Below are 10,973 nucleotides of genomic sequence, written 5' to 3'. Positions count from 1 at the left end.
AGCCAGCCGGGGCTACAGACGAGGAAAGCTGGAGAGGCCCCACTCCCCCCCCGGGACTCGTTGGCTGGCTACAAGGGCGTGGGTGTGCTTGTGTTTCTATTAATGGTCCGAAACTTGTGGAAATTCAAAATATTCTGGCCCAGCCCCAGATGCTCCCGGCCGGCACGCTGGGACTGCTGCTACCCTTAGCGAGAGGTCGCACGCCAGAAGCCCTGGCAGCAGGAGGGATGCTCAGGCCAGGTGGGGCTGCGGGGGGCCGGGGCTCTGCAGCGCACGGATGCTGCCCAATAAGCCCCAAAGAATCTGGACTGGCCCGGCAACTCTCACGGGGGGGGGGGGGCACTGGTGCATCCTTTGTCCTGCTCTGCTTGGAGGCCCCCCCACTATGCCCACCCTCTTGCTTGGGCTTCAGCACTTCTTTGCCCCACCCTAAAGCCAAAACGCACGTCGGCTGTCACTGTGTGCTCCTTGGGGCAGGGGCCTGCCCCCTTCCCGCTTCTGTGAGCCTCAGTGCTCGGCTGTCGGGGCGCCGAAATCTTTTGTGTGAACGCGCCCGTGAGATCGCTCGTGGTCGGGACAGCAGGCGAGAGAGGGTGTGGTGTCAGGCCTCTTTTATTGGGCTGTATTCATATTAAACCACTTTCGATGCGCCACCAAGTTTTCTTTGGAAAATACAGCAGTCGTGCCCGGCCCCCCACTACCCCCCCGGCCCGCACGTGGCCAACCCCAGAAAACGCCCACTCCAGAATGCCCTTCCCCACTTCAGTACATCCAGTGCAAAATACCGCCAACCTGGGCTGAAAATGTGACCAGCTGGGACTCGAAGGTGGGCAAAGCGCCCCCGCCCCGAAGCCTCTGCATCTTCCTCCCTGCGAGCAGGACTTGATTGACCCCCGGGCATGGGGGGCAGCCACGTTTCTCCCCGCCCGTCTTCTGCAGAAACGCAGGTGGTGGGGCCCAGTCCTGACGGGAAACGGAGCACAGGGGCAGTGGACTGGACTCTGCCCCCCCCCATGTGCCTGCCTCCGCCCCTCCCAGCGCGTGCCTCCGGGCCGGGCTTCTCTCTCAGGACCTCTCCCCAGCTCTCGTGTACTCCTGGCCTTGGTACCATCCAATAAGTGGCCTGGCAGGGGATTCGGGACAGGCCGAGTCGCCACGGCGTGTGGCCTTCCCTGCTGCAGGATAAGGCAGCCGTCCTCCACGTGGCCGTCGTGGCCCGCGTGGGTTCGCCACTCCCATCGTCCTCGGCCAGCGTGGCTCAGGCTGGGGAAAGTGACCAGCCGAGAAGGCCGCCAGAGCGGTTGGGTCAAATTCTCCCTGGGGCTGGACTGGCCGTCTCGGCAAGGCTCCAGAGGACGGGAGAAAACAGAGTGAAACAGACTCTGGGGAACCGGTTCTCGTCTGAGGTCATTTCAGACCCACAGTGCAAGCAGGCCGGGGTGCCCGGGGAGCAGAGACCACGCTCCCACCGGGCAGGACCTCGCCGTGGGGAGAACCGAGGCTGCCCCGGATGTGGAAGGAGGCCTTCCCCCGCTCCCCCCCGCTCTGCCCCCCGCAGCCCGTCCTCAGCTCCGTCACATTCCCAGCCTGTGCAACCTTCCGCCTTTAAATATAGATTTATAGAGATAGCTCTGGATATATATTATCAGTATTCATATAGAGATTTCTGCAAAATAGTGCTCGCCCGTATCCACTTCACCTTTCTCTTCCCGCGTTCCCCTCTCGGCCGCCGGCCTCTCCCCCCGCCAGTGCCGTGCCAGCTCAGAAAGTGTTTCACAGGATCGCCCCCCCGCCCCACCCCCTGCCCCGGTGCCCCCTCCGGCCCCCCAGCGCTCCTACACGAGGCGCCACTGCAGGATGCTGGTGTCGGTCCCGCCGGTGGAGAGCAGCAGGCTGTCGTCGTGCAGGAAGGCGACGCTGGTGACGTGGCTGCTGTGCCCGCCGTAGGTGTGGCTGGGGGCCTGCGGAGAGCCGGGGGGCGGGGGGGCCGGTCAGGCGGCACGTCGGGGCCCAGCGCTCCGGCCCGCGTCTGGCCCACACGGGGACGTCCTCCTCTCCGGGCCCGTCGTGGCTCTGACCCTCCGCCCCCGTTCCTGCCCTGCGGTGCCACGGCACCACAAGCCGGCCCTGCCTGCACTGGCTGCCAGGCACAGCCCCGAAGCGGCTCCCTCGCTGCCCCCCGGCCTCCCTCCTCCCCGGGAGCAGGATCAGGCCCCCAGGGGCACACCAAGCTCAGGAGGCCCCGGGGGAGAAGCCGCTCTAAGCCCCAGGGCCGGGGAAGCTGCGAGAGCCGAGGGCGAGTCTGGGGGGCTCAGGCCCGCTGGCCGCTCAGCAGGGGATGGGGAGGCCCCCGGGCAGGCTGTGGGGGAGGCCCGCGGCCGAGAGGGCCCTGCCCCGAGGGGCGGGGGAAGCCCGGGGGGCGGGGGCGGCTCACCCGCGGCTGGCAGCAGGGGTACGAGAACAAGTGCACTTTGCCGAAGTCGTCGGCCGACGCCAGCAGCTTCCCGTCGTGGGAGCGGCAGACCGCGTTGATGTCCGTGCCGTCCGCGCCCTCCGGCCAGATCCCTGCCGGGGAAGGGAGGAGGGGGCAGGAGGGTCGATGGCCGCAGGGGACGGGCAGCCCCCCAGGCGCCCCGCCCGTCTTCCCCTTGGGGCCACAGCGCACACCCCTCAGCACGGCCTCGCTGCTATGGGGGTGCTGCCCACGCGCCGGACCCCCGCAGGTCCCTAACGGAGCGGCCCGGAGTTCTGCTCCCCTCTCCGTGCCGCGCGTCTGGGGGAAGCGGGTTCCCGGCCCCGTGAAGAGACGCGTGCAGTTCGAGGGCGGGATGGCGGGGCAGGCGAGGGGCTCCAGGGCCCGTCCTTATGGCTCCGGCCACGGGGAGGGCGGCCAGTGGGTGGCAGACGCCCTGCTCCCAGAGCTGCGGCTCCCTCGGCCCCAGCGGACTTCCAGGAAGCAGCGCCTCCTGGCACAGAGCGGCAGCCCTGGGAAATCGCCCGGCCGAACCTTCCCGCCGGGGCACACTCACCGAAGACCCCAAAGCCCAGCACGCAGGTGGCCGAGGCCCAGTCCGTGTTGCGCACGGCCTCGGCGCTGGTGATCTGCCGGCAGGTGGAGGGGTCCCCTGTGGGAAGGGTGGGAGGGAGAGGGAGAGAGATCCTTGGCTGCCAGCTGCACCCGTGTGGGCAGGAAGGCCAGTTGGGAACGCATTGCATTCACGCGCAGCCTCTCTTCCTTTGCTGGGCCCCCGCAGGGCTCCTGAGGGCCCCCTCTGCTCCCTTTTGTCCTTGGGAGGTGGGCCCGGCTGAGAATTGAGCCCTGCCAGGCAGCCACCAAGAGGGCCTCGTGGCTGAGCGGGGACTGGAGCCCTGCCCCCTGGAGCCCTGCCCAGCCTTCCGAACCATGCCAGCTCACGGGCTTGCACTGTCCCACGTGGGGAGAATACAGAGCTGAGGGGGCTGGCCCGGCCCATGATGCCCTTCCACAGATACGGGTCCTGAACAGAAAGGCAGACGTTCCCCCGGGCATGCCAGCTGGACGCTCAGCCACGGGCCGGTACGGCTTGCTTGGCTGCCGAGCCCCACCAGGGCTGGGGCGAGCCACCCCCGGCGGAGCTGCCATCCGGGAAGGCGACGGGCGTGCTGGAGGACCGCTCTGCCGCAGCTCGGCCTTCCTCGTCCTGCCGTGCCGCGAGGCCGCGGAATCCCACAGGGCAAGGCGCTCCCCCTCTGGGGGCCTGGCAGGGAGGAGCAGGAGACGTGGCCCCCTCCGCCCTGCCGCCTCCGGGCAGCGACGGCCCTTCCCCCGGCGAGTGAGAGCGACCCGGCCAGCGCTCCCGGAGTGGTTTGAAGGGTGCAGCTGGCAGGGTGCAGGAGACGCGGGTCAGGGCTGCCGGGCCTCCTTTTTTAACCAGGCGGGATCTTTGATCCTTTCCTGGCAAAACCCCACGCGGACAAGTTGGCGCGAGCTCGGAGATGGTGAGTCAGTGCTAAACAGATGGTGGCAGCGGGCCCTGGAAGGGGGCACCCCCTGAACGCCACCTGCGGGCAAGGGGGGGGCGAGCAGCCCCTCCGCTTCCCTCGCGCTCCAGCTCTGCCACTCACAGTAAAGGATCTCGTAATCCCCGGAATTGGTGACCAAGCAGCTGCTGTCAAAGGCCCAGTCCAGGTGGGTGATGAAACTGGAGTGCCCCTGGAACAGACGTTAGAGGGTGAGTTTCCACGTGGGTCCTGCGAGGAGAGGGACGCTGGAGCCCGCCCCCCCCCCCCCCCCCCACAAATGCCAGGATCTGTCCTGGAAGTCTCCTTGCTGGACCTGGAAGAAGCAGCCGTTCCGAAGGCTCAGAAAAGGGGCGCTAGGCACCGGGCCACACGTCCCGCCCCTCTGCCGAGGCCAGGTGGAGAGGAGCCCCGGCGTGGGGCGCGCTGGGGGAGAGAAGAGCGGCCGCTGCCCACGGGGAGCCCGGCGGAGCCCCTGCCCGCCCGGCCACGCTTGCGTGGGAAGGGGCCGCGGGCCTTGGGCTGGCACAGCCGCTCCCCCTGCTGGCCACCTGCGGCCTCACGCGAGGCCCCCGCCCCCTGGCTGTTTCGGGGTGGCAGCCAGGAGCAGGAGGCACGAATGTTGATCCAGCTGCCCCCCCCCCCCAGATGCGAGTCTTGCCCAGAGCCCTCGCCCGCCAGCCCCCTGCCCTCACCGAGCACTTGCCGACGCGCCCGTACTTCCGGCCTCCCTCGGAAACCAGGTAAATGTAGACGAAGTTGTCGTGGGAGCCCAGGGCCAGGTACTTGCCATCTGCAGCGCGAGAACAGAGTCAGGAAGGGGGCCCAGAGGCGGCGCGCCGGAGCGGACGGGCGGCCTTCATCCCGCGGGGGTCCCTTGCCCGAGGAAGGGGGCTGGTGGGCCTGCGCGGAACGAGGGGCAGGGCCCTCCCAGGCGCGCCGACTCGGCCCGTCCCGAGCGCCTTGCCCACCCGCCCTACCTGGGGAGAAGCTGACCACCGAGATGGGCTCCGCGCCGTCCGTGTGGATGCTCACGAGGCCCCTGCTCTCCGTGTCCAGCACCAGCCACCTGCGCGGGGCAGACGGGGAGGGAAGCGCCTCAGGAGAGCCGGAGCAGCTCGGGGGGGGGCGGGCTGGGGGAACCGAGGCGGGGTGCAAGCGGGGGCGAGGTGGGAGGAGGCCACCCTGCCCCGCCTGTCCGCCCCCGTTCCGTTACCCAGGAAGGAACGCAGTCCCGGCTCCAGGGGCAGGAGGTGGGGGACACGACAGCTAACTGCAGCGGAGGGTTTTGGGGCAGGATGCCAGCCCGACTGGCTGGGCGGAAGGTGAGGACAGGAGTCTCGGCCGTACCTGCCGGTCATGGTGCCCACCACCAGCACCGAGCCGCTTGGGTGGAAGCCAGCGGAACGCGCCGGGTCCTGAGGAGAGAGGGAACGCAGGCAGGGAGCGCCACTCGAAGCGCGCTGCCCCACGGAACGCCCCGCTCGGCCGCGGCTGCCCCCTTACCTCAATCCCCTTGCTCCACAGGGGCTGGTGGGTGGCCACGCTCCACAGGTGCACCTGCTTGTCTTGCCCGCAGGTCACGAACTGCTCCAGGACAGGGTGGGTGGCCAGGCCCCAGAGCTCCTCCGTGTGTCCCTGGCCGCAGGGGGAGGAACGGTCATGTGGCACGCGCCCCCCGGTGCCCCACACGTCCACAGCCCCAATGCCAGCCTCCCCTTCTCAGAAGACAGCAGAACTCAGGGCTGCGCAGCTTCGGCGGCTTCCCCTGGAGGGGGTCCGTTACCTGCACCAGCAGAGAGAAGCCGGTAGCCAGGGATCCGTGAAGCACCGAGTTGCGGGTGGTGCCGACAAACAGGGAGTCCCCCTTCCCTTCGGCGATGGTGCGCACAGGCCCAAACCCTTCCGGTACCTGCAGGGGAGGCAGAAGCGACCCTCAGGCGAGCACGAGGTGCCCAGCGCCCTTCGTGCTGGCTCAGAGAGATGTGTCTGGAACAGTTTAAAATCGCAGGGAGGCGGTAAGCAGCAGCCCCGGCTGCGGCAGCATCTCCGCAGGCAGAGCTCTGCCAGTTATCAGGGATGGGGGCGGGCGCATGATGGCTCGGGGGGGCCCCCAGTGCGATGCCTCTGCTACCTCCCGCGAGAGCCCAGAGGGACCTCCTGCAGACTCCGGGCAGCCCTGGCCCTGCAGAACTGAAGCCAGGCCAGAGGAGGAGAGGAATCGCGGTCCCTTCCGGACACCCGGCGCCCAGTACCTCGTTCTCCTGAAGCTTCTGGTAGTCCTGTCCCCACAGAATGACCCTGCGGTCTCTGCCGCCTCCGGTGACGATGGTCCCGTTCCGCAACACGCACAAACCGAAGATGCCGCCTTCGTGGGCGCCGGGCACGGCGTGGCAGATCCGGTTTCCCCCTGCCGGCCACACGTCCCTTGCTGAGCCAAATGGGCATCCGCGTCTCCGCTGGGGAGCCCACGGCACCGAGGAGAGCAAATTCTCACATGCCGGAGATCTCATGCTCACCCCAGCGGCGTCTCCGGTCTGAACGGCGGTCTGAACGCAGAGGGAGCGGCTGCCAGGCACAGGCAGCCCTGGGCACCTCAGAGCAGCAACCGGCTCTCTCCCCCGTGATAAAAACCGGGCTCCAGGATGGAGCCGCAGCAGGCGTGTGATCCTTGGAAGGAAGCCCCTTCGAAACGCTGGGGCTTACCTGCAAGTCAAGGCTCCCACAAGCGGACTGCCAAACTTACTCATTTGAAATATTCATCCGCCGACCGGCAGGATGAAATGACATGGAGACACTGACCTGCGGACCCCCCCGCACAGCTTTCAGAAGTATCCCCCCCATTACATTCCTCCAGCCGCACCCCCAGAACTCACCTTTCCCCCAAATGTAGAGATTGCCCCCAGAATCGCCGGTCACCGTGTCCCCATTCTCTGTGAAAGCGATGCACAGGACGTACTTGGGTTTCTCGTGTTTCTGAGGAGAGAAGAGCGTAGAAGAGTCCGAAGGGACCTCAAGATGGGGAGTACAAAATACTTTCGAAGCCACTCAAAAGCTCCCCTTTTGGCCCACTCCTAAGGGGCACTGGAGAGCAGGACGATGGGAGCTTAATCCCGGTATAAAGCCCACTACACAGGAAAGTGCAGAGGATCTGCCCTCCCGGCCGGCCCAATTCTCGAGGTGGAGGCGGGGTGCTGGGCAGACGCGCCTGCAGAGCAGCCTGCGTGAGGCTCCGGGGCCCCCACGAGCTCTGCTGAAATCAAGGGGGGGGGCGCAGCCGGTCCAGAGGAGGGAGGCCAGCCGGCCGGCCGCCCGGGCCCTCCAAGCGGCCCCTCTCCCGCAGGCCCGCTCTCACCTCAAAGATGCCCTGCCGCTTGCTGAGGCTGCCTCCCTCCAGCACCCAGAAGTGGATGTGGGACTTCCCGCAGGTGATGAGCAGGGCCGGCTCCGTGGGGTGGAAGGTGGCGGCCAGCACAGACTCATTGGAGCACTGGAAGGCAGAGCGCGAGCGTCAGAGCGCGGGCGGCCGGGCGGGCAGTGCCAGGGACTCGGGGCAGCCGGCCCGTTACCTTCACGTCGGCAAGTCTCTGCTCCTTCTGCCAGTCCCACACCGACAGCACGTGGTCGTTGGAGTCGTCGACGGCACACAGGAGCCCGCCCCCGTTCTGGGGAGAGAAGACAGGCGTGGGGGGGAGGCGCTGCCCCTCCGCGGGGGGAGCACAAGGCGGAGGGTTTGCCACGGAAGGGGCCGCGCACGCTCTCCGGAATATGCAGAAGGCAAGCCTCCCTCGGCCGCATTTCGGGGCGGCTGCCCAGCCTCCGGCCAGCTCCAGCCACGATCAGAAGCCTCCGGCCGCTCCCCTTTCTGCTTCCCAGAAGCCAAGTGCCGCGTGACGCTGAGCCACGGGAGCAGCACGAACAAAACGGGCAAAACGAGGCCCTTCTGTGGACCCCTGGCTGCGGAGCTGGGCCGGGGCCTTTGAGAGGGGAAGGAGCGGGCGAGTCCGGAGGAAGGCGCTGCACTTTGCTGCTCTTGGCGCTTGCTGTCTTTCGCCTGCCCGCCGGCTGGCCTTGCGGCGCTCTTGGTCCCGAGCCAGACCGGCCCGGATGCACGGCTGGACTCGGCCTGCAGGCTGCGGACGTCCCGCCCCCAACACCGAAGGAGTGGGAATCAGGGGTGCGGGGGGGGGGCACTCGCTTACAGACTTGGAGAACCCCACGCAGACCACGGCTCGGTCGAAGGGCCCGGGTCCCAGGACATGCAGCGTGTTCAGGCTCACGGAATCCCAGACCCGGACGTGGGGGGGCAGCGGCTGCGGAGAGACGCGGGAGAGGCGGCTCAGGACAGGCGAAGGGCAGCCGGCCTGCCCCACATGATGCAGTCGACGCAAGGGAGCTGCTGTGCCTGGACACGGCCCGGCCCCGCGCTGGCAGGGCTTTCGAAAAGAGCAAAGAGGAGCGGACCTATTCGGGGAGGGAGGCCCATCGACTGAGTTTTAGCCGTGCTAATGCAATGGAACGTCCATGTCCAAGAGGCAGCTACCAGCTATTGCAATGGGACAACACAGAAGGCAAAGTCAGCTGCTGCCCCAGTGCTTCTGGCTTCAGGCGCAGGGGACCCCTTCCCAAGTCTGCCCTGCAGTTCTCCCCGCCCCCATTTCGGGGCAGTGCTCGCTCTGACACTCCCGCTTCGAGTCCTCGCTTTGGCACAATGGCCACCTGCTCACCTTGCCATCCTTAGAGGTCCCGGCCATCTGCCCCGTTGCTATGGTCACCATGTCCGGATGCACAGCCAGGCTAAGCAAGACAGAAGGGCACGGGTGACCAACGGCACTCTGGCCGCGGAGGGCGGAGCAGCCGTTCCCATCTCACAGGTCCGAGAGGCCGGAGGCCACCCAAGCCGGCTGCACCGGAGCCCGGGCCTGGGCCGCCCACAGCGCCCACCCCCATCCCGCCTGGCCGCTCTGGCTCCCCGGGAGAAGGGGCCCCGAAGCCACGCGAACGCCAGGGCTGCCGAGGGCACGGGGAGCCCGAGCTTTGCAGGCCAGCTCTTCGCGAGATCAGATGGGGGCAGAGCCTCTTCGGGGACACCACGCCTGCTGGAGCCTCCCCCTCCTGCAGCCTGGCCCAGCCTGCCTTCGTCTCGCTTTCCACGCCGATTAAACCTCCCCCATTAAATCGACGTTCAAAGCTGCGGGCCGCGCCAGCCTGTTGCCCCCCAGCCCGGCATCCGTATCAATTTGCTTTCCTTCAGTGACACTCAGCTTGATTTTGACTGCAGGGCAAGCCCCCTGGGCAGACTTTTCCAGAAAGACGAATGGTTTCAGAAGATAGATGCAAATGCCATGAACAGAAACCAGTGCATTCCAGTTCATCAGCTGCAGTGGCAGAAGCCCCCTGGAGAGAGGGTCGTCCTTCCCCAGAAGCCCCAGTACAGCCTTGGAGGACTCTAGAATGATCACTGCTATACCGCAGGTGCGCCCCCCGCCCCCCACACGCCTCGTGCGAGGAACCCAAAGCAGGAAGGCCAAATGCTTCGGGTGTCAGAGAAGGGGGCCTGGCCAGCCCGCTCCCCCCGGTACTGGGGTGCCTCTGGCCCGCCCCGCCCCCTCTGCCCCCCTGCTGGGGGGGGCACCACCCCCTTCGTCCCGGGCGCCCTCTCACCACTTGATGTCATCGTTGTGGCCCAGGTAGTGCCGCTGCCGCTGCTCCTCCACGTTGAACAGCACGGCCACGGCAGCCACAAAATACACGATCTCCCCCGTGGGCAGCAGGAAAAGGTTCGCCCGGCAGTCGCGGCCCCGGTACCCGTACCTGCGGCGGATGCCGGCCAGTCAAGGGAAACGAGCGGCTCGGGAACCCGGCGGCCCGTGCCCGGCAGACCGAGCTGCCCCCCCCGTTCTCCCCCCCCCCGGGGGGCCTGCAGGCAGGATACACCCAGTCCAGCTTCAGCTTCCTGTGGGGCAGCTCCAGCTTGGCGTCCAGGCTGTACGTGGCAACGACAGCGTCCGGGACGAACATGGGGATCGGGCGGCCCCTGAGGAACATCTTCACGTAGCCATCCTCTGCAAGCAGACGGGGGGCCGGGGGGAGAGGCGTGTCCAGGCGTCTGCGCTCCCCCCCGGCAAGCTTCCACAGCCCCACACCCCCATGGAGCCCCCCAGGGTGCCACAGAGCCCCCGCCGAGTCCCTCCTGGGGAACGCGCTTCCAAGGAGCCCGGAGACAAGCCACAGTGGGCGGCCCATGCCGGGGGCTGGGAAGAGCAACAGCTTCCAGGGAGAAGGCTGGACACCCCTCTCGGCAAGAGGGTGGGGGCTCTGCATGCAGGATGGAGGAGGAGCGACCACGGAGTCCCCCCGGGGCAGCGGCCTCAAGGGGCAGGCCCCACAGAAAGCAGCGCCTGGCTGCAGGGGGGCAGCGTCTGGTGACCTGGCCCCCCCAACCAGGGCAGGGCACTGGACAGCCTCCCTTGTGGGAGGGAGGGGGTGGCCTGGAGCCTTCTCCAGCCAGACCCCCCCCCCCCCCCAAAGGACCGCCCCCGATTCTCCCCATGGCTCCAGGATGCGACCCTTCCCCCTGCCCATCTCTGCTGCGGTCTGCCTGCCTGCGGCACAAGTCCTGGGAACACCTGGTCGCCAGGAATCGTGTTCTGGCGAGGTGGCCGGGCTGGGAAACGTGCCGAAGGACCCTGGAATGCCCGCTGGCGCTGACAGAGGCCTTTCTCCCTGACCGCCCCCCCCAAAAAAAAACTCTTGCTGCATCAAGAAAGCACACGGCGCTCAGGGCCCTTCCAGACGAGGTTCCCCTCCTCTGGAGCAGGCCCCCATCCTTGGGCTGTGTCATCACACCACGCCCCCCCCGCCCCCAAAGCGCGACAACTGTGGCAGCGTTCACCCACCGGCGCTGAAGGTGGCTTCTTTAGGCTTGCTGCGAGAGAGAGAGAGAGAGAGAGAGAGAGAGAGAGAGAGAGAGA

The 10,973-nt window shown here is 67.5% G+C and overlaps 1 protein-coding gene across 1 annotated transcript in view; it reads right to left on the bottom strand.

The window, feature by feature from the left end:
• Window positions 1–1,826: 1,826 nt before the first annotated feature.
• Window positions 1,827–10,973, bottom strand: part of EML2 (EMAP like 2) — a 10,893-nt gene continuing 1,746 nt past the window's right edge. The window contains exons 2-19 of the mRNA XM_044435501.1: window positions 10,899–10,927; window positions 9,935–10,064; window positions 9,664–9,813; window positions 8,727–8,796; window positions 8,202–8,312; window positions 7,569–7,664; window positions 7,355–7,489; window positions 6,876–6,975; window positions 6,255–6,409; window positions 5,786–5,911; window positions 5,506–5,637; window positions 5,350–5,417; window positions 4,980–5,068; window positions 4,695–4,792; window positions 4,105–4,192; window positions 3,030–3,125; window positions 2,435–2,565; window positions 1,827–1,961 (exon numbers count right to left, since the gene is read on the bottom strand). Of these exons, the coding sequence (XP_044291436.1) occupies window positions 1,836–1,961; window positions 2,435–2,565; window positions 3,030–3,125; window positions 4,105–4,192; window positions 4,695–4,792; window positions 4,980–5,068; window positions 5,350–5,417; window positions 5,506–5,637; window positions 5,786–5,911; window positions 6,255–6,409; window positions 6,876–6,975; window positions 7,355–7,489; window positions 7,569–7,664; window positions 8,202–8,312; window positions 8,727–8,796; window positions 9,664–9,813; window positions 9,935–10,064; window positions 10,899–10,927 (1,930 nt within the window). The 3' untranslated portion in view covers window positions 1,827–1,835. The remainder of the gene's footprint in view (window positions 1,962–2,434; window positions 2,566–3,029; window positions 3,126–4,104; window positions 4,193–4,694; window positions 4,793–4,979; window positions 5,069–5,349; window positions 5,418–5,505; window positions 5,638–5,785; window positions 5,912–6,254; window positions 6,410–6,875; window positions 6,976–7,354; window positions 7,490–7,568; window positions 7,665–8,201; window positions 8,313–8,726; window positions 8,797–9,663; window positions 9,814–9,934; window positions 10,065–10,898; window positions 10,928–10,973) is intronic.

Source organism: Varanus komodoensis, unplaced genomic scaffold (genome assembly GCF_004798865.1).
Source record: "Varanus komodoensis strain SLA01 unplaced genomic scaffold, ASM479886v1 scaffold29_3, whole genome shotgun sequence".
In the NCBI taxonomy this organism is placed as follows: domain Eukaryota; kingdom Metazoa; phylum Chordata; class Lepidosauria; order Squamata; family Varanidae; genus Varanus; species Varanus komodoensis.
This window is presented reverse-complemented; position numbering and strand designations above follow the sequence as displayed.